At 48.1% G+C, this 21,684-nt stretch overlaps 4 protein-coding genes across 4 annotated transcripts; 2 read left to right on the top strand and 2 right to left on the bottom strand.

Moving 5' to 3' along the window:
• Nucleotides 1–150: 150 nt before the first annotated feature.
• Nucleotides 151–2,542, top strand: DND1 (DND microRNA-mediated repression inhibitor 1). The gene is made up of 4 exons (XM_019740288.2): nucleotides 151–234; nucleotides 368–485; nucleotides 865–1,326; nucleotides 1,945–2,542. The coding sequence occupies exons 1-4, from the start codon at nucleotides 211–213 to the stop codon at nucleotides 2,400–2,402; spliced, it is 1,062 nt and encodes a 353-aa protein (XP_019595847.1). The 5' UTR covers nucleotides 151–210; the 3' UTR covers nucleotides 2,403–2,542.
• A 188-nt stretch (nucleotides 2,543–2,730) lies between these two features.
• Nucleotides 2,731–6,120, bottom strand: WDR55 (WD repeat domain 55). Its single transcript, XM_019740289.2, has 7 exons — nucleotides 5,834–6,120; nucleotides 4,362–4,462; nucleotides 4,188–4,275; nucleotides 3,911–4,090; nucleotides 3,719–3,818; nucleotides 3,463–3,632; nucleotides 2,731–3,385 (listed from the first exon to the last, which is right to left on the bottom strand). Exons 1-7 carry the CDS (start codon nucleotides 6,022–6,024, stop codon nucleotides 3,091–3,093), a joined length of 1,125 nt encoding a protein of 374 aa, XP_019595848.2. The 5' UTR covers nucleotides 6,025–6,120; the 3' UTR covers nucleotides 2,731–3,090.
• A 3,245-nt stretch (nucleotides 6,121–9,365) lies between these two features.
• IK (IK cytokine) lies at nucleotides 9,366–19,630 on the bottom strand. The gene is made up of 20 exons (XM_019740318.2): nucleotides 19,479–19,630; nucleotides 18,974–19,040; nucleotides 17,809–17,901; nucleotides 17,248–17,307; nucleotides 16,251–16,418; nucleotides 15,966–16,080; nucleotides 15,440–15,510; nucleotides 15,297–15,343; nucleotides 14,288–14,451; nucleotides 13,324–13,432; nucleotides 12,929–12,968; nucleotides 12,546–12,765; nucleotides 12,282–12,300; nucleotides 11,736–11,814; nucleotides 11,393–11,473; nucleotides 11,085–11,142; nucleotides 10,176–10,264; nucleotides 9,853–9,961; nucleotides 9,642–9,676; nucleotides 9,366–9,553 (listed from the first exon to the last, which is right to left on the bottom strand). Exons 1-20 carry the CDS (start codon nucleotides 19,492–19,494, stop codon nucleotides 9,526–9,528), a joined length of 1,668 nt encoding a protein of 555 aa, XP_019595877.1. The 5' UTR covers nucleotides 19,495–19,630; the 3' UTR covers nucleotides 9,366–9,525.
• A 115-nt stretch (nucleotides 19,631–19,745) lies between these two features.
• Nucleotides 19,746–21,650, top strand: NDUFA2 (NADH:ubiquinone oxidoreductase subunit A2). Its single transcript, XM_019740324.2, has 3 exons — nucleotides 19,746–19,906; nucleotides 20,033–20,139; nucleotides 21,446–21,650. The coding sequence occupies exons 1-3, from the start codon at nucleotides 19,806–19,808 to the stop codon at nucleotides 21,535–21,537; spliced, it is 300 nt and encodes a 99-aa protein (XP_019595883.1). The 5' UTR covers nucleotides 19,746–19,805; the 3' UTR covers nucleotides 21,538–21,650.
• Nucleotides 21,651–21,684: the final 34 nt, after the last annotated feature.

The raw sequence follows: 21,684 nt of genomic DNA, 5'->3' as shown, positions 1-21,684 counted from the left end.
TGGGGCTGCCCACAGACTCAACTACAAGGGTTTCTAGCTTGCACCTGAGGGTTGGCGGGTTCTGCGGCGCACGTGCGGCGGATATCCCCACCCCCTTGGGAGGCGGGGTCGTGCTCAGAGCCAATGAGAGGTTAGGGAGGTGGAGGGGCTGGGAAGCTTCCAGATGTAGATAGGTTATATAGGGGGCACCAGCGGACCAACCCGAGAGCCATGCAGTCCAAGCGCGAGTGTGAGGTGAGTGTTTGGCGATGAGGGTGTGGACGAGCCCCACCTGCGCAGGGAATGGGGTGCAGGGAGCCCCAGCACTGCATGCGAAGTGGGGGCGGGGGCTGCGATCCGCGCTTCCAACGTGCCCTTTCCCCCTCAGCTGTGGTGTGAGAGGGTGAATCCAGAGAACAAGGCGGCGCTGGAGGCGTGGGTCAGGGAGACTGGCATCCGCCTGGTGCAAGTAAACGGGCAGAGGAAGTATGGCGGGCCTCCCCCAGGTACGCTAGCCCCAACCCTAGGCCTGCTGGGATACACCAGCCTCGACGGCCGCGACGAGCCCCTCAGGGGGAGGCGCCTACCCCGAGGCTCCCCAGTCAGAAACCCCTAACTACCTCTTACCCCTCCAGCAAACGTGGAAATGTCTTGCCTGTGAGTTTACACCCACTCGCCCCTGGAAGAACCGAGCCAGTTTTAAGGTGCACCTGTGTGCCAGCTCCGTTTTAGCTCAGTCACGCATTATGCCAACGACTTGGGGTACGAGTGTTGTACTCATTTCACAGACGTGCTCACATGGTCCCTCCCACGCCGGGTCCGTGGGCCCCGAACCTCGGAACGTCCGGGTGGATAACGGTGTCCCTCCCCATCCCCCTCCCCCAGGTTGGGTGGGCAGCCCGCCACCTCCCGGGTCGGAGGTGTTTATCGGGCGGCTGCCCCAAGACGTGTACGAGCACCAGCTGATCCCGCTGTTCCAGCGAGTGGGCCGCCTCTACGAGTTCCGCCTGATGATGACTTTCAGCGGCCTGAACCGTGGCTTCGCCTACGCCCGCTACAGCTCGCGGCGGGGCGCCCAGGCCGCCATCGCCACGCTGCACAATCACCCGCTGCGGCCCTCCTGCCCGCTGCTCGTGTGCCGCAGTACCGAGAAGTGTGAGCTGAGTGTGGACGGGCTGCCGCCGGCTCTGAGCCACCGCGCGCTGCTGCTTGCGTTGCAGCCGCTGAGTCCCGGCCTGCAGGAGGCGCTGCTGCTGCCGAGCCCCGGACCGGCTCTCGCGCAGATCGCGCTGCTCAAGTTCAGCTCGCACCGTGCCGCCGCCATGGCCAAAAAGGCCCTGATGGAAGGTAGGGGTGGAGACTGCGGGGAGCCGCGGGCTGGGGCAAACACGTTCTGCCGGCACTTTACATATCAGCATGGCGGGCAAAATAGTGAGATCTTAGGGGCAGGAATGCCCGAATTTCTCACCTTATGCTATTTATTAGACCTCAGATTTTAAAGTTTCCAGTGGTACTACCACTTATCTAAACTTAACTCTTCACAGGCATTGTCTCCTGACTTAATCCTCAACATTCCGATGCAAGTAACACAGAATGATGTCCCTCTTTATAGATGAGAATGTTTTAAGGCAAGGGGACTTGCCCAAGGCAGTCTGAGGCTTGTGAGAATTAAGCGGGTACTTAGCACATTCCTTGATTCATGGCAGGTATTCACAGTAAAGGTTAGCTATTATATGGTTATTAGGTAGACAAAGCCTGCGTCAACCAGTACTCCTCCAAGAGAACTTAGAAGGTAGCAGTTATTACACCCCCTTTACAAATACAATGAAACATTAAGGTATTTCATTTGACAGATACCACATCACCAGGAAACGGGAAGGCTAGAAATTAAAACAGGCTTGTGACTCTTCAGGTCGCTTGGGCCCGGGGCTAAGACCTGCCCTTGTCTCTGCCTTTTTCCTGCAGGGCAGTCACACCTGTGTGGAGAGCAGGTGGCAGTGGAGTGGCTCAAGCCAGACATCAAGCAGCGACTCCGCCAGCAGCTCGTGGGTCCTTCACTGAGATGCCTACAGCCAGAGGGCAGCCGATTGGCCCTGGCCAGGGACAAGCTTGAGTCCCAAGGGGCTCGGGCTGCCCTGCAGCTGCTGTGCCAACGGATGAAGCTGGGTAGCCCAGTGTTCCTCACTAAGTGCTTGGGCACAGGCCCTTCTGGCTGGCACCACTTCTGGTACCAGGTGGTGATCCCTGGGCATCCAGTGCCCTTCAGTGGCCTCATCTGGGTTGTGCTGGCCTCTGATGGGCAGGATGGGCATGAGGTAGCCAAAGATGCCGTGTCTGCACGGCTGCTGGAGTCACTGCGTGAGTCTGGGGCCAGCCTCCTGTGGTCTCCTGGGGCTGAGGCAGTTACCTTGGTTAAGCAGTGACCCCATCCTCTCCACAGGCAGCCAGAATGAGTAGGCAGAGCCTGTGTTAGTCCCCAACCCAGCAGGCCTGGGCAGCCACCATCTGATCCCCAACGGGGTAGGAGCATGGGCCCTGCCCTATGCCTAACAGAGCCTCCCAGCTGGAGCAGAGCCCCAGCACACCAGGGGGCAGCTCAGGTTTGGCTAAGTTGTGGTGAGGGACCTTGCCCTCCCCCTCCCAGCCCAGGGTCTCACCTGACCCCATGGTTTTCTTGGTCTTTCTCTGTGTGACACACACACATACACTCCTCCTACAGCTTAGCATGAACCTTTGCTTGTTTCCTTGATGTATCTTTGTTGATTTTTATTTGGGGCTGGCCGAGCCAAAGGGTCAAAAATATGCCTTTTGCCCCCACCACTTGGTATTCTGGTTTTGGTGTATGTAGATTGTTGAGTATTTCTATGCTGGTTGTATTTATATTAAACCCCTGGTTGGTGTACACCTGTGTCCATGCTGTCTTGCCCCAGCTGTGGGTTTGTCTTACACTGGTAGTGTGAGCAGCTCTACTTCCCTACACCAGTGCCCTGAGCCTCTTTCTACCCATCTCTGCAGTGCATAATAAGGTATGATAAATTCATAGCCTCTCTGGGGATCCAGCCCAGACAGCAAAACTCTTGCCCAGTGAGGACCTGTCTTCAGCTTATCCCCTCAGTCACTGTCATCCTCCCTCTTCTCTTCCTCCTCCCTCAGTCCTGCAAAGAAGTCATCGGTGCTCCAGGCTTTACTGCTCAGCGCTTTTAGCGGCCCTCCTTTTTTTTTGCGCCGACGGTAGTCATCCACCACCACAGATTGCAGCTGGGCCATGTCCCAAAACTTGAGGCGTTGGTCATGGCCACTGCTGGCCAGGAAGCGGCCACAGTGCGAGAGGGCCAGCTCCTCCACAGGCTCCCCAGCATGCTGACCCACGCTGCCCACCACTCGGTTCGGCAGGATGTTCACAGCCCTGGGCAGAGAGAAGAGTGTTGGATATCGGCTGGTTGGGCCTGCCCTTCCGATGAATTGAGGGCCAGCTTCTCTCACCTGATGACTCCATCGGTGGAGCCAGTGCACAGCAGACTGTCGGTGACCGGAACCATGCAGTCGATGGACTCGGCTCTCAGGGCAAACCGGTCACTTGTGGCCCCAAAGCCATTCCAGTTGAAGAGGTAGATGGTACCTTCACTGGAGCCACAGGCCACCTTCCTCCCACACTGCAGCGAAAAAGGGCAGACCATGTTTGTGGAGCTATGTCAGCCACGTCCCTACCACACACCCCTCCCATCACGCCCAGCTATACTTTCATGATCGTGACAGAGGTCAGGTCTCCAGACTGAGGTTCTGAAAGCAGCTCAAACCGGCGTCGCTTAATATTGAAGACACCAAGACAGCCATCCCCACTGTAGAGAGAGCAGAGCAGCAGGCTTGGCTGGAAGCTCCCATTGAGGGGGACATTTAATACAGGGGAGGGGATGCAGCTTTGAGGGCGCACCTGGCTGTCAGCAGCAGCTTCTTGTCTGGGTCCAGAGCCATGTCAGCAATGTACTCCTCATGCTGCCGCATATCCATTAAGGGGCCCTCCTTCCGCTGGTCCCAGAGCCGGATGCCACCTGTGTCATCCCCAGTGGCCAAAACATTCTTATCCACCAGCAGCAGACTGTTGATGGGGGCACTAGAGACACAGACGCAGAAGTTCTTGGAGCATCTTTGGCTCAGTAGGGAGCTATAAGTCCTTACCCTCATCTCAACGCACAGTTGGCTCCCCTTACCCGTGAGCCTTGGAAATGCGCCTTTCTAGTCGGCCCTGCTCCACATCTAGAACATGGATGGCTTTGTCCTTAGAGACAGTAACAAGTTCTGAGGGGAAAAGGTACCCAGGTCATGGTGCTGCCCACTGCTCCCTTCCCACCACCACATTGCTGGCTGCCTTCCCTAATACTCACTCTGCCCATCTTCAGAGAAGACCACAGCTCGGCAGGACTTGAGGTGGTGACCTGAGGACCAGAGCTCCTTGTTTTCTCCCTCTTGGCAAGAGTAGGAAAAGCTGGGGAGAGACGGAGGAGAGTGAATGACATCAGACCCTACCAGGGATGCATGGACTGTAGAGACCAACCAGCCACCCACCTACTTAGGAGTTCCTGCTTGTACACTTCTAAGCCCAAGGGGCTTCCCATCCCATTTTTCCATTTTCAATGAGCTTCATATGTTAGGTCTTTTTCTCATTGGATATAAAAAGTGCATTTGCTTGGGACTTCTTTGTAACATTACCCCACCCCTCTTCATTCTTGAAAGCCCCAGCGTAGGGAAAGATTAGGTCTGGACCACTGTGAAATCCCAAAAATAGTCGTTAAATTAATGACAGAAGAGCACCAGAAGTTGGAAATGTAAAGATTAGTAAAACCGAGCTCTTGCACTCCAGGAGCTAGAGAAAGGCACAATTAAGGCATATTGTGACCACAGGCTGAAAAGGGGGCAGGATAAAAATGGAGATGGAGCAGAGACAACAGCCTGTAAGCTCACCTTTGAGGCAAGCACCTGTCCCAGTGCCTGCCTCTAAAGGTTAATTACCAGTGAGCTCCAGGTGGGCAGAACTGGGTCTACTTACTGTTTGCTCCATCCTAGAGCCTAGCGTGAAAAAGCTGCTTAATAAACATTCACATTTTTTAGTAGATGAGACAAGCATACAAATACATAAACCATTTATGATTACATACCATTATGAAGTTTATGAGGGCAGGATATCCGGTGCCAAGGCAGCACCTAATAGGTAATCTAATTTAGGGCATGGAGGAAGAGTGAAGAGATGCTGAGAATTCAGGGATAGTAGGTACAAATGAGGGAAAAGTTTTCCAGGCAGAGGGAATAATGTGGAAAGGAGCTGAGGCTTCAAGATACCTTATATAGGATGAGTGAGCACAGAAAGCAAAGGGGAAAGCAAGCAAGGGTGGGCTAGAGGGTAAGCCCTGAGAGCCGGAGTAAGGAGTTTGGACTTAATCCTAAAAGCAAAGGTAAATTGAGGGTTTTAATCAAGGAAGTAGGGAGGTGGTGGGACTTGTGTTTTAGAAAGATCTATTAAAATGGGCAAGAAGCAAAAGCACGGGCCCCATTGAGCCTGTTTCCGCTCAGTATAGTAATCCGGTGGGAAATAGTGCCCTGAAAAGCTTTCTTGTCCTGCTACTTACTGGCTCTGGGCTCCCTAACGACAGTACAGCCACTTTGTCTTCCTTTCAGTTGTTTCAAAAGGTTTGTGTGCTAACTTATTTAAAGGCAAATGTTAATGAATCGGACCAGATAAGTCTTGCAAAATCCGTCTCGCCCCCAACTCTCTCCTCGTCCCAGCTCCACTCCTGGGGAATTTCCAGACCCGACAGCCCACGCACCCACCGCGCTCACCAAGCCCCTTCAGTACACTTACACGAACACGTCCCCGTCCACGTCCCCCGCTGCTAGGAGGTCGCGGTTCGGATGGAACGCCAGCCCATTGGCCGGCGCTTCCAAAATGATGTCTTCGGGGGTGTCCCGGATCTGGGCCGGGACTTCCGTGGAGTCGGAGTCCTCCTCATCGCTCTTATGCTCCGCAGGCTTCTCCTCACACGTGCGGTCCATGCACCAGAGGATTCCCAGCCGCGCAGAAGTTGGGCGGAGAAGTCAAGAACGAGCGAGCCACAGGGAGTAGCGGCTCAGTGCGCCACTTCCGGGTTGGAGGGGCGGGTCCGGAAGTGGAGCCGCGCGTTCTTAGTAACCCGAGGAAAGGGGGGTGTTTGCAGCTGGTGTGGGTGGAGTGCACCTTAGTGTGTTAAGTCCGGGAATCTTTCACCCCTCAGAAAGACAGACACACACACGATAATGCAAGTCACACAGCGAGGTTTATTTCCAGCTAGCTGGGGTCCCTGTCTCTGCCCGAAGCAGCGGGTTTTAACAAGGACCCCTAGCCTACAAAGCTAGGGGTTTTTATAGTAGTTCTAAGGCACTTAGTAATTTCTAAAGTCTTAGGGAGTGCAGGTTGTGCTATGCTTTAAAGAGTTTACAATAGATACGCTTTAAAAGCTTTCATATCAGGAGACCAGGAGACAAAACATCTGGTCTCTGCCCATATCTTGGAACTAACAGCAAGGCCATTAGGTTGTTTTGAGCTCAAGGCTGTTAATCATACTCTGACTTTAAAGTAGCAGTTCTTATGCTAACTTGAGCTCAGGGCTGCCAGGGCTGTTAACCCTATCTTAACCGTAAAGTGGCAGTCCTTATGTTAACAGTCTCTTACAAGTGGTTTGACTCCCTAGCCAGGGGTGTCCAAATTTTTTTTAACGTTTTTTACCAAGGGCCATATGCGGTAAAATTCACAAACAGCCGGGCCACTCACTGGAGGTGAAGTACGTATTGCCTCATCTGGTTTATTTAAATAAAATATATTTTTGGAATTTGCTGTGGGCCAATAAAAAATGGATGGGGGGGGTAGTTAGCCCGCGGGCCGCAGTGTGGACACCTCTGCACCTAGTCGTTTCCACCACTTCCTGGGCCCACTAGACTGCACCACTGTCAATCCCCTCTTTAGTCACTTCAGGTAAAGTTGGAAACTGCGTTTCAGTACTTTCCCCTCATCCTGACCAGTGCTGACAGTTTGGTACAACCTCCCTGTCAATATAAGAAACATCCAAACCTATAGAGAACTTTTATAAGACTTCATATGAGCCAAACTGATGACATATACCCGGGAGCAAGATCTCAAATGCTCTGGAGAATAACAGTTTTGCAGCTTCTTTTATGCATTTGTAATTAATGCATTAATGTAATGAATTTAAGGAAGATTACATGAAGGGAGGAGAAAGCAAGGTGAGGGTTGGATTACGGGATAGTTAACAAGATTGTGCTCACCTAAGGGTGGTTATTTCAAAGGATAGGGCTTCCTTAAGACAAAGATAAACCTTTTACCAAAAAAGGTTATGTGTCTGGGGTGTGACCACCCACTATGATCTGCCCAACTAAAAATTTATGACCAGATCACCCTGTGTGAGGTTCCTTTCCTCAGAACCAGTTAAGGATTTTAGTGTGCTTGGGATCAGAGAGAGGGATGCCAGTTGTTCATGGCTTGGTGAAACCCAAGACCATGACAAGTGTCAGCCAGGTTGGTCAGGAAGTAGCAAAAGCCCATGCCCCAAGAATTTCACATGGAGGGTCATGGACAGCAGGCAGCCCAAGCTCGCATATGCTTAAGTAGCTGCTGTTCACGCTCAACATCTTCATGGCTGAAGAAACAGCATCCTGCCCATTCCTACAATTAGACTGTAGACCCTCAGCGGGCCAGGCCAGCAATGCTCAAAGCTGACAAGGAGTAGAAGAGGAAAATGGGCACAACAGTTAATGTTTTGGACATTCTAATTAAGGTTTCCACAAAGATAGGATCACACTGTGTGGCGTGGCAGATGAGGACCAGGAACTCCTGTGCTCAGAACCTTCTCACATGGCTGTGGTATCAAGCCTTCTAGGACATCTTACACACTCATGCCCAACCCCTTAACGAGAGGTAGGAGTGAGTTTAGGGACTTCAGAAAGACCGTATGTCCTGTGTGACTGGAAAGTTACTGTGTGGTGTTGGGAGTCCTTGTCACTCACTTTGTGGCCAACTAGAGGATCTTGGTCACTTCCACAAGGATTGGAGGTACTTGCAGAAACTGATTGTAAACTGGCCATCAACCCCCAGCAAGCCTTGATCTTAGTGACCCTCTAGGTATTTTCATCTGAGCCAGGTCTCTGTGACCTTTTTCCTAATTGAGACCACTGCCTATGACCATGAAACCTGGGTGTCATTTACTGTTTGAAATTAGCCATTCTAGGTGCTACTGCAGACAAAGCCCACTTTCAGCTTTTTAGGTGCCATGCACAAAGCTGGTTCCTCAAAAAGCCCTTGCCCTATCCAGGTGAAAGTGCCCAAAGGCAATGGCTACGGTAGCCTGCTAGCTTTCCTTGGATCTGGTGAGCCCAGGGTCTTAGGCTCAGAACAGGCAGTGGCAGCTAGGAATCCAGCCAGCAAGAAGTGGTGACCTTTACTGATGAGTACCAGATCGGAGTGCTGGCAAAGAGCAGAGAGGAGGAAAAGGGCAGGGATAGAGTGACTTAGAGGCTAAGGAGCCCACCCTGGGCCGTAGTCAACTTTTCAGAGTGTTGGAAGACACACCAAAACTTTGTGGCCTAGGACAGGGATTCCCCATGGCACATCCCCAAGGTTATCCCTTCAGCCAGGGAAGCAGGGATTTGTGCTTGGAACTATTAAAGCTCCCAAGAGAGCATAAATTCATAAAAGGTTTTTGTTCCACAAGTGATTCTCACCAGGTAACTTCACCTAACACCCAGTCGTGCACAACCTTGGGATCAGATTGGCAGCCCACTGGGCTGCCCCTAATCCCCAGGGAATCTCTGCCCTAAGAATAGGCCCCCTCAGGGCAGCGGGTTGGCTCAGTAGAGCACAGTGCTCATAACACCAAGGTGGCCGGTTTGATTCCCACATGGGCCAGTGAGCTGCACCCTCCACAACTAGATTGAAAAAAATGATGACTTGACTTGGAATTGAGATGTGCGCCCCTTACCCCCAACTAGATTGAAAACAGTGACTTGACGTGGATCTGATGGGTCCTGGAAAAACACGCTGTTCCCCAATATTCCCCCGCACCAAAAAAAAAAAAAAAAGAATAGGCCCCCAAATGGGCCTGAATGAATCTGATATTTGAGACCAATCATCCTTACATTCCTGTATCCACCTCCTGCCCATCAGTGAGAGTCATTCTCTCCTCCACTGAACACCGATTAGTAAACAGCCTTACTGTCTAGGAATCTAGAAACAGCTCAGGAAAGAAATGAGCTTTTGCATGTGATTTTATACAACCAGTAGAATTAATAGCCACCTTGGTGCCTCAGGAGCCCTGAAGGGGGGGATGCTCAACACAGAGAAGACAACAGGTTAATCAATTTTAATGGAACCAAATGATTATACAGGAACATTTTATATACATTCATTAAAAAAACAAAACACCTTGCAACTTTTTTGGGAATTGTAGAAAGTAAGGAGTGGGGAGCACATCCTGTGAAGATTCCTCCTGGAGTTGGAAATGGAGATTAGTATTTTGGTCTTTTCACTTCAACCCTGCAATAGGAGGAGCAATGAATCAGCATAAGATCAACACACTAAGCAACTCCCATCAGGCCTGCAGAGGAAGAATGCTGCTCCTTACCCATCAGCTTCCATCTTCTTCCTCTTCTCAATGATCTGCAAAAAGGACAGTCATAGTTTACAGTTCTGCTGCCAGGCTAAGCCCACCTGAGGCCCAAGGCTGACCACTCTCCTACTTCCATGGCTCTCCAACCCTTTGCCTGTCCCTGGTTCTGTGGACCAGTGTCTCCTCCCAGCTGAAAACTTCCCAACGGAGAGGCAGTCCCACTTACCGCACTAATCTTTTTCCATTGGCGATCAAGCTCTGCCTTGTCATTGGTTTCCTTGAAGCGCCTGGTTTTCCGCCCTTCAGACATCTTGATGCCATATTGGAATGCAGCCCTGAGACAAAAAAAGGGGGGTTGGAGGGGATGGCACAATTTGGGGAAGAAGGCACCAGAGGTTGCATAGCAGTAGCAAAGTGTTCCCGGGGGCCCTGTGAGCAGAGAACCTATTTGGAAATGTCTCAGCCACACTACACCCTCTAACCTGGTGTGGGCTAGTCCACCCATCGCCATCCCTCTCCTCACACCCTGGCTGTTTAGTACCAACTCACTTGGGCAAAGCCTCCTTGTTGTTCATATACTCGCTATATTCCTCCTGGGTATCAAAATCCCAGCGGCCTAAAGGGCCCTTCTTGTTACCCTGTTGCAAGACAGAACGGGAGACAGGGAAGGAAGAGATGTTAGTGGCAATGGAGTTTTAGCCCTTGATTAAAGCCAGGCTCTCCCACAGTCCCAGATTTCTTCATTCATAAATCCTACCCTAATAAATAATAAATGCTTACTATGTACTTATTATGTGCCAGGCATTATTTTAAACACTACACACCTATCTTATTTAATGCTCTCAAAAACTTACTAAGAGAAAATATATTTCTCTTCATTTTCCTGATGACAAAACTGAGGCATAAGTGGAAAAATAAGTTGGAAAGGTCACAAAACTAATAAATGGCAGACCTAGGATTAAGCAAGTCTCCAAGATGGAATTAAACCATGATCTTAACCGTTGCAGTACACAGAGAACAAGGAAAAAGTAGATGAAATTTTTCACCATTAATGGTGTTAGTGTTTGTTGAATTTTGTTTTTGTTTTAATTTTAAGGCTTGGAGGAAAATTTCAGTATTGGCTGGAATAAAATTCAATTATTTTCTAAAGACTGCAATTCCTTCTGCCCTTTCTACTTATGCACTAAAGGCTTGTTTACTGCCTACCATGGAAATGAAAGCCTGGCACTTTGTAGGAAATAAAAAGAAATATATTTTTGGTGCTATCTCATTTGATTTTGTACACTTTAAAACAGTCAAGCTGTGATGACCCCACAGTGCCACTGATCCCATTACTGCAGCTGAGGGACGGTGAGGACGGACCAGTAAATGAGGCACAGAGCTCCTGGGAGTGGGGAAAGGGGGAGGTACTAAAGACCAGCTGCCCACGAGCCCTCCCCCATCCTCCCAACTCCACACCTGGTCCATTTTGCTATAATCCACCTCTTCGTCACTGTCTACAGCCATGTCATCCATCCTAAAGAGAAACAACAGTTAAACAGATGGTGTATACCCAGACTCCTTTGCTTCATCTGGAAACCTACCCAGGTAAGAGGCTATATGCCTAGGCATGACCATCCCCCAGGCCTCCCACTCAGAGCCTAATAGAATAGTTAATCCAAGTAAGAAATACCCTTGGATCCCAGCAAATCAAATTTCCACCTCACCCCCTATCCCACTCATTCTCCAATCATCCCAGCCTCCCCTCTTTAAAACGTCTCACATACGTGGCGGGGTAGCACTCAGCGTAACTGTTAGACATGCCAAAGAAATCTCCCAGCTGCTTCTTGTCCTCTGGCTTCTTTAGCATATGCTATGTTAAAGAAAATAATTCTGCCTGTAGCAGAAAAGCTTCAAGCAGGAAGAGTCAAGGGCTAGAAGCCTCAACTTGAAAAGTCTAAGGAGAGGACTGTGGATTTGAATGGGTCCTCTGAGAAAGGGAAAAGCCTCTGTCAAAATTCAACACAAAAGGCAAGGAGTGGGGCTGTGGGCAAGCAGGGAGGCAGGTGAAGCTGGAATGAAGAGAGAACAACTGTCTAGAACCCAGGAATATATTGAAATAAAGGATATGATTCAGTGCCTTCCCAGCCAGCAGAACCAGCAAACTTTTCATTGATCGATTTGATCAACTCCTTGGCAGATCCAGGTCCTGGGGGAAAGAGAACTCTATTAAGACATTGAAACGAGGAACTTACAACCTCTTCTCTACAACCCACTTCCAACCTGTAGCTTTCATAAAGACATTTTTTTAAAGCAACAGAACCCTTTTAGCTAACAAAATTTTAGTCAAATCCCAACTACTAATGAGCTTCTCTGGTTGAGATGCAGTAGTATGCCCAGACTACTGCCTGCTCGACCCGCCTGACATCCTCAGAATCCCACAGATGGAGGAATTATAGCTAAAGAGTAAATATGCCCTGCCATTGCCCAGAAAGATGCGGGAAACTCCAGACTCATCTTCTGTTTTTTGAGTACAGCAAGACATGGATCTTATGAGAACCCAGAACCACCAAGTTCCCCAAGCCCGCCCTTGCCAGGTGAACTCAAGGTCAGACTCTCAGCCAGGGAAAAGGAGGACTGCCAGATCCCATGCAAGAAGCCTTGGATACAACCCACCTTTGTCAACGTCCATGGGCTGGAAAGAAAACAAACTGAAGTGAGTGTCACCATGAGGGATTCCCACTCATCCTTCCCCCAAGTATGAATCAATTCCCTACCTCCTCTTGCCCCCATTTCTAGAATGGTTCCTACCCTGGATTAGTTGACCCAGTTGCTGCTATGGAGCCATGAGGTGTCAATACACCAGAGGGGTCCTGTAACTGGCTGGGCAGGCAGAGAGATAGGCACCTCCACCACCTGGTACCAGGGGCCACATCTCACCTCATCGTCCACTTTTGGCTTCTCAAAGTAGCTGTGTCTCTTCTTTTCTTCCTCTCTCTCTCGGTCCCGCTCCCGCTCCCGGTCTCGTTCTCGCTCCCGCTCTCTGTCACGGTCTCTGTCTCTCTCCCGATCACGCTCCCGTTCCCGGTATCTCTCCCGCTCCTTGTCCCGAGGTGTCTTGGTTGTGGACGGCACATAATCCCCAATGTCTTCGAATATACTAAGAAAACAGGTATCACTGGCTGCCAAAGTCACACACACACTTCCACTTCTCCTGGCCATTTCTCCAGATTCTCACACCAAGGCCTCCCCAAAATGCCAAAGACAGAAAACAGAGCCCCCTTCTTCCCCTCAGATCAGGTGACAGGGGCTAGGATACATACTTCATGTCAGCCTCAGGGGGTTTCTTCTCTTCCAGCTTCCCTAAAATGTAAAGACAGGAATGATAAAAACTCCTCGGTTAATTCCCACTCAGCCTTGCCATGCTCTCTAATTCTCAATGCCCTTTTAAACATCTTCTGTTTATAAGGCGGGACAACAAAAGGTGCCCATACTCTCCCTCCTCTTGCCTCAAAATTGACCATTGCCCCCCAGGGGGGTCAAATAGACAGAATTTGGATATAATCATCTCTTTGCCAGTGTACTCCATTGCTCCCATTTTTCTTTGTTCCCCAGGAGCCTCCCAATGTTTTGGAGACAGAAGGTTCCAGGAGACCTTGGTTCCATGCTCAAATGTTCCTCCAGGGGTAAGGTTTCTCTCCCTAACCCTCCAGGTTACCTTTATCCTTCTTCTTGAGCTTCTTGTTTCGAGTACCCTGCCTCAGATAGGAAAGGATCTGGGTGAGCTTGCTGATGACAATGTCATTTGTGGTCAGTGTGGTCTGGGCCTGAAAAACCCCAAGAAGCAAGAATGTTATCCCACTGAGCGGAAACTCTTCACGTATTCATTCATTTGCTTAACAAATTGAAGGGTAAGTTAAAACTCGCTAGATGAAGACTGGGAAAGGACGTGTTGTAGAAGGACATTCCAGACAAATGAAAGAGCATGCACAGAGGCCTGGGTGAAAAGTGGTTCCAGCAAATTCAAGAAAGCCAGGATGACTGGAAAACAAACAGGGAAGCACAGTGAAAAAAGGGTGGAAAGGCCAGAAATTGAGGAGACTCATAGGTCATAATAAAGATTTTGCTCTTTATTCTAACAGTGAGAACCACTGAAAGCTTCTAAACTGTGGTGAGACAAAAATTCACATTTTGAAATGATCACTTTGGCCACATGTAAAAAGGGGATGGGGAGATTGGGTGGGGGGTGATGGCTAAAAAGTACAGGTTTCTTTTTGGGGTGATGAAAATGTTTTAAAATTGATTGTGATAACAGTTGTACACTTCTATGAATATACTAAAAGCCATTGAATTGTACACTTTACAGGGGCAAATTTTATGCATGTGAATTACATCTCAGTAATAATTAAAAATAAATCAAATACTGGAAGGGAACCAGAGTAGACATGGGGAAACCAACTAGGAGCCTCTTTTAATAGTTCTAGCAAGAGATGATGGCTTAGACTAGAATGTTGTTGGTGGAGATGGAGAAAGGTACATGGATTCAATTGAGATTTAAGAGTTAAAAAGCAGACAGGACTTAGTGATGGCTTACATGTGGTTGATGAGACCTGGGGCAGAAACGAGGTGGATTCCTAGGTTCGGGGCTCACGTGAAAGGCTCTCAGGATCCAGGTCACTCACCTCCATGGTGGGGCAATCAGCTTTGCTGCGGATAAGAGTGGTGGGGATGTCCGTATCAGCGTACTCATCATCCAGGTCTACTACGTAGGCCATGCGGCCCGGCAGGAACAGCTCATTCCGCTCGTATGCCTTGCTCTTGAAGAGCATGCGGTAAACATTGCGGCCTAGAAAAAAAGGAAGAGCAGCAAGGGGCAATGAGAACCTTCTACAATAACAGCTACTAAGTGCTTACGCTGTGCCAGCCACCATGCCAACTACTATGCATGCTTTGCTTCGCTTCATTCAGTCTTCACAGCAGCCCTGTGAGGTGGGCGTTATTATTGCCTTTTAACTAGAAAGAATACTAAGGCTGAGTGTTAAGTGATTTACCAAAAGTCACATAGCTACCAAGTGACAGGACAAAGAATGAGGCCCAGGCAGTCTCACTCCAAAGCCTGAGCTCCTACCCACTCTTCTACATTGCCTTCTCAAGGGCACTATGTGCCAAGCATGGAAGAGGTTCAAGGTAATACTGCTGCTGATGGAAACACCAGCTCTACCACATGCTCAACGTGATAGGCACATTGCACATGTTACGTCTCTTCATCCCAATAATCCCAGGAGGTGAACATTCACCCCATTTTTGCAGATGGACAAACAGGTGCTGAGAAATGAAATCACTTGCCTAAAATCACATGCCTGTGTGGTTTCATCGTCAGGACTCAAACCCAGGTCTCTCTGATTGCAAATTCTGAGCTTTTAATCACCAACAATGCTACCTTCCTTAATGTGTAGGCCCCAATCTGAAAGAGCTTCCAACCTAACTAAAGAGACATTAGTAACATACATGAAACAATTAAGTCCACATCTAAATTCTGCTAGAGTATTTTATGAGAACTAGCTAGTTTGGGGGCAAAAGAGAGAGGAAAACACGCTGAGGGAAAGGGGAAGCATATCCTGCCCAGAGCATTAAAATTCCCTACAATTCACCTAGAATGCAGAGCCACCAGTGTAGAAACTCTGTACTCACCTAAACGTGTTTTGAATTCAATTTTATTTTCAGGATCCTCATCTTTCCTGAAAAGATAAAAAAATATATATTTTTGCTAAATGTGTCCCTACTTTAGGTTCCACCTTTCTAAACTCTCAAGTTCTCCCCTTGTGTTTACTTACTTGGTTTCCTTCTGGGGCTTTTCCATTAGTTCTTCCTCCTCTTTCTCTTTGCTGGCAATCTCAGCTCGTACCTAATAGGAAAGCAAGTAGCGTTTAGACATTTTTCAGTTTACATGTATTGACTGAATACCACACTGTGCCAGGAACTAAGAATTCAATACTAAATAATATAATCCTTGCCCTAATAGAACTTATAGCAGGAGAGAGAGACAAATTAAACAACTAAACAACAAAATCAGATAACTGCTATGATAAGTGAAATAGAAGAGGTATGCAAGGGTGCAGGAGGTGGGAGGTGAGGAAAGGGGGACTTAACCATATCTGGGTGTTTAAGAAAGGTTTCCCCAAGAAAATAAAATTGAGGCTGAGACTTGAAGAATGAGTAGCAATTAGTCCTACAAAGGGGCCACCGTTAGCCCTTCTAGACAGTCTGAAATAACAGCAATCTCCCTTCTCACCTTGAAAGGCCCATACGAGAGCATTCAGCACTCTAGTTATTACTCTCCACTCACTCACGAAGGCTCACCTTTTGAAGCAGAGCAAAATCCAAGCCTTTCACCAAATGGGTGTGTTCCATGTCACCACCCAAGAATTTGGACTCTTGGATCAACTGTCTTCTCTTCTCTGCAGCTGATTTGTCCCTGTATAATTAAAGAGACCATGTTAGAACAGTCCTTTGTGGATAGTAAGTGAATCCTGAAATGGCATGCTTTGGGCTCCAGAGCAGGGAAAGTGTGAGGAGGAATTCACATTGCAATTGTCTGACTCTGGGATGCTGAGGGAACCATGCCTTGGCACCCTCGGTACTCACGCCTCAGCAGTGGGGCCCACAGCCCTGTAGTTAGCTGTGGTGCTGATCAGCTCAGTTTCCTCATAATCTTTGTTCACACCATCTCGCCGTTCCTTGGCACGGTCCCGGTACTTCTCTGCCAGTTCTCTCTCTCTCTCAATTTCTTGTTGGCGAAGTTTGGCATAATAACTGACCAAAGAAAGGCAAATTTGTCAGGCTTACCAGCTGCTATCCCAAAGTCAACAGAACTGTTCCTGCCTATTTCCCTACACCTTCATCCAACTCTCTATGGTGAAACCTCATGTATGTCCTGATAGAACTGCTGGCCACCTCTTAACAATCCTCAAAATTACAACCACAGCATCTTCCGGCTCACAGATACATTGTTCCAATGCTACCTCAGGGCACTCCATCTTTCACTTTAGAATTCGTTAATGCCACCCAACTCTACATCACTGAGTGTCTACAGATATGAGACTTTTCCCTACAGCAACCATGAAGCCATCTGATTTTTTATCACCTTCCAAATTTCAGCAGAAAATAAACTGTTCCTTGACGGTCCTCCCCAAGAAGGGAGGAAAAAGCAAAGTAAAGGTCCAGAAAGTTTGGTATCATGTAAATGATGATGATGGCAGCCACGATTTATTGGGTGGTTACTATTTGCCAGGCACCGATGCTAAGTGTTTACATGCATTATCACAGTTGACCCTCATGACAATCTGATAAGAATTATCATCACTAGCTCCTTTTTACCAGGGAGAATATTGAGGATTAGAGAGGTAAAGCAAAATGCCCAAAGTTATCCAGCTAGAAACTGGTCAAGATGAGATTAAAACACCACAGACTGACTTCAAACCCTTAAACGGCCACTCCATATATCACTCCTGTCCACTATGAAAGCAGAAAACCTTTAGAGAATAAAGGAAAACCTCAGTCTCTAGCCCCATAACTAGCCCCCATTCCTTTCCCACAAACACTATCCACTTGAAAACCCAACAGTCCTCCATCCTTCCTTCACCTTTTCTTTTTTCTCCTTCGTGCAGCTGGGTCTTCATCCTCATTGTACTCCCTTGGCATCCTAGAAGAGAAATATTAGCAAATATTAGTAAAATATTGCCACAGCCCCAGAAATCCCAAGAAGTGGCCTTAAGAACTGAAGAAAGGTCTAGAACACTGACCAAAGCAACAATTTCAACAGGTCAGAGATCCATGTCAATATTTGTATTGAGTGGTTCTCAAACTTTAGAGAGAGAGCATCACAACCACCTAAAGGACTGTTAAACTTATGTATTCCCAAATATCTGTCCCAGAATCTGAGTCTGTGGGGACTGGAATGGGCCCTGAAATCTGCCCATTTAAGTACCAGTAGCAATTCTAGTACAAGTGGCCCAAGGAACATACTCTGAGAAAAAGTGAGACCCTAGAATATCCCAGTCTCCACTGGAGCTTCAATCTCCAGAGGAAGAGAATCAGAACCACAGGCTTCAAAAAAGAACTAGCCTTCCAGTTCCTAAGACATCTAGATTAGTAGATTTTCTGTAAGGGGATGGGAGACAGCTTAAATCACCCCAAAGCTTACTCATGATGACGTGATTTAGAGGGCGGTGCAGAGGTAGGTGCAGCCCTTGGGGTCATGAGCAGTTTCCTAAAGTCTTCATTGGTGAGTTTTGATCTAGAAGGCAAAGATTTTAAAAATTAGTACCCAGTAAGAACTAGAAAAGGAATATGTAAAAAACATGGTTAACTGTACTGGAAATCAGGGAACTACAAATTAAAACAAAGACATGCCACTTTTAATGCATCAGTGTTAATTATTAAAAAGTTTGATAAATTAAGTTTGCATAAGAATTTGGGAAGTTTTTATACCGCTGATGGGAATGTAAGTCAGTATAGCCTACTGGAGAGCAAGTTAGCAATATCTATTAAAATTTCAGTGTGCATATCCTATAACCCAGCAACTCCATTCATCTATACATTACCAATCACTGGCATGTGTATAAAAAGGACTGTAAAGGAGGTTCAATTACAGCTTTGAAAATAAAACTTGCTAACAACCTAAATGTCTCTTAACTGGAGACTAAATAATCTGTGACAGTGTTTTCTAAATGTGGGGCAGACAGCACTGATAGTACAAGAGACAATACTAATTGGTACAAGAGTGACAAGGACTCACTCCTTGACCAAACTTTAGTCAGATTCCTTTTACCCCCTTCCAACTGGGCCTCTTCATTGGCCTGCTGAGCCCGGTCTCAGCAAAAGAAAAAAGCAAGCAGCCAATATTGTATACATACAATATAACACCATTTAATTTAATTATTTTAACTCACGAAGCAATGAGATATTTTCCTCAGATATACATGTATGTATATAAATGCATTAAAAAAATAGGGAGAAAAAAGTTACACATTAAAAAGGTTACAGTAGTTACCTCTAAGAACAGGACCGGAATTGGGGATGTTGATCAAAGCGAATTTTACCCTTATTTCTGATGTTTTCATTTTCTACAAGAATTAATTCCTACGTAATGTGTAATTAAACATCAACTTTAAAAAAGAGCACCCTCCATGCCAGAATTTCCCCTCTAATACTGTCATGCAATTGACTTTATCCAGTTAAAGGGGGAAGTAGTTCGATGTTTTTATGATCATCCTTGCTGAGGAGACATTCAGAATGCTTTTACCATCACCTCCACCACTCTACTCATTGCCCAACTCATTTCCATGGTTCTAGATCAAAACACTCACTGGTGGAAGGAGTGAGGATCGTCCACATCGTGGCCATCTGGGGCCAAAGGGTTGGAGAACGGCTCACCTAAGAAAAAGAATTGACATTAATCAATCTCTTTTGTGTGAGGTCCCATGCAAAAGTTGGGGATACAGTAGTGAATAGTAGGGCGTCCACAGGAGGGGGCCCCTAAACCAGCGCTGGAGGATCAGCAAAGACTTCCTGAAGATGACATCTAAGACACTACGTGAAAGATAAATTGACGCAACCCAAGACTAAGTGATATGGGGCGGGGGGTGAGGTGTAAAGTTCACAGATAAACCCCACCTGTCGTCACTTGGGGAAAAGACGAGGATTAGGGACAGAGTCTGGAGCTGCCGCCCTGCCTCGGGGCCCAAAGGCTTTTCCAGGCTCCAAGCGTCACTCCGGGCCCTTCTCCACCCTGGCTTAAATTCTGAGGCCAAAATAACCCGACAAGTGTCCCGAGTCCCGCAGGGTAGAAAGGGCAGATGACCTGAGACTTACTATCTCGTTCCGGCATTTCGTCCGCGGTGTTTCAACGCCCGCTAGGACCGAGACTCCAACAAGAACACGGTAGCGACAGCCTTTTCCCCACAATGCACCTCCGAAACCGACCCACAGTGCCTTGCGTTCCGCAGCCTTTCGGAACCCGCCCATCCGACGCGAAATTGGAGGAAACGCGACTGGTGCCTTACAATGTTTTTACGGCATTGGCTAAACTTGACCCGCCCCCTACCTCAACCAACCTATCGCGGGGCCTGGAGGATCCGCGATTGGTCCTTCTGGAGAATTTGGCTGGAAGACCTGACCGGGGGGTAGATAGTAGCGGAGATGGCGGTCGCTGCGGCCAGTCGAGGGGTGAGTGCCAAGCTGGCCCTACGAGAGATTCGCATCCACTTGTGCCAGCGCTCGCCGGGCAGCCAGGGCGTCAGGTGAGGAGCAGCGCGTGGTGAGGCGGGCGGGCTTCGGGGTGCCGGGGTCACGACCTCGACCTCCCAGGTATGTGGGGAGGCCCGCGCCCACACAGCACGCGCGGGGCGCTCTCTCCGGCCCCGCAGGGACTTCATCGAGAAACGCTATGTGGAGCTGAAGAAGGCGAACCCCGACCTACCCATCCTAATCCGCGAGTGCTCCGATGTACAGCCGAAGCTCTGGGCCCGCTACGGTGAGTGCGGGACTCTGGGGATACGGGACCCCCGTGGGGAAACAAGGCCTTGAGAAGAAAAAGGGCCGCTCAAGGTCAAGCATAAACGTGTAGAGACTGGAACTCAGACTTCGGCCTTGCTTTTGACCTTGTCGACAATAAGGAAATTTACATTCTTAGGGCTATAGAATGCTTTGTGTCCTGGGTTAACAGCTGTGGGGAGGCGGGTCGGGTCTTGCGTAGGGACAGGAGCTGTCATTTTGTAATTCAGAACAGGTTTCCGATATGGGAGAAGAGATGCTGGTCAATTCTCTTCAATGTAAGTTCTTCCAAGTCTGGAAGGACCGGCACTACCTGGGCAGTGCTGATCCAGGCAGTGTTACAATCTCAATAAGGAAAACCTAAAATAATGATTGTGTTGAGCACTTACTGCTAGACTGTGGTGCTTTCCTACCTAAATCTCATTTAATCTTCATTCACTATATGAGGGGGTGTTATTGTAGAAATTAGAAACCTGAATCAAAAATTTTACAGTTCATACCCAAGGTTATGTAATTGGATAGAACAGGTTTGAGCCTTTATTTTTGTTCCCCCTTCCTACAGTGCACTTCTGCCAGATATCCATGGCTGGCTTTTTATTATTCAGCTCTGAGCTTATATATCATTTCCTCAGAAAAGTATTCCCTGACCAGTTATGTAACATCACCCCCAGACCCTTTTTTATCATATTACCTTTCATTTTACCACAATCTGAAAATTATCTTGTTGCCTGACACATAGTAGGCAGGCAAAAAATGTTTATCATACTAGTGATATTTTAATCACCGTTTTTAACTACATCTTGCGCAAAGAATGTCTGAAGAGGGGAGTCACACCTAAGGCAGATTGGTTCTAACAGTGGAAGTCTATAGTAATACCAGGCACTAAAAACAGGAGGAGGAGAAAGGTTCTCCTTCCAAAAGCCAGTAGACTAGAGATGAACTCAAATAACTAATGTATTATCCTAGATGGACTATGGGAGCCACAGAATGAGCACCCAGCCAAGGCTAGGTCCATGCAATGCACTGCTCCAATCAATGGTTAATAATAAATGCCTACCGAGCCCCTAAAAACTTCCCTGAAACACCTTCCTTACCATGTGGCCACCCACAATCAGCCAAAATTCTAGTTGGACCTGGGCTTCCTAGATGTGTTTGAGACCACTGGATAAATTCTAAGCATACCTTTACTACCTTTCCAATCTATAAGTTGATGACAAGAACTTGTTATTATACTTTGGTAGCCCCACGTGCAGAGTGGATACTTAGTCACCTCCCTCTCTCCCCAGCATTTGGCCAAGAAAAGAATGTCTCTCTGAATAACTTCAGTGCTGATCAGGTAACCAGAGCCCTGGAGAATGTGCTAAGTGGCAAAGCCTGAAGCTTCCACTGAGGACTGAGCAGCAACCCCACAGCCTGGGTGGGCTCTGCTGCACTGAGTACGATGGGAAAATGTATTCTTCTGCTCTCTATAAAGCTTGTGCTGTAAGATGCTCTCAGGATGTGCTTTTCCTCATTCCACTCTACT

Source organism: Rhinolophus sinicus, linkage group LG10 (genome assembly GCF_036562045.2).
Source record: "Rhinolophus sinicus isolate RSC01 linkage group LG10, ASM3656204v1, whole genome shotgun sequence".
Taxonomy (NCBI): Eukaryota; Metazoa; Chordata; class Mammalia; order Chiroptera; family Rhinolophidae; genus Rhinolophus; species Rhinolophus sinicus.
Note: the sequence above shows the minus strand (reverse complement) of the source record. Positions and strands in the feature narration are given on the sequence as shown.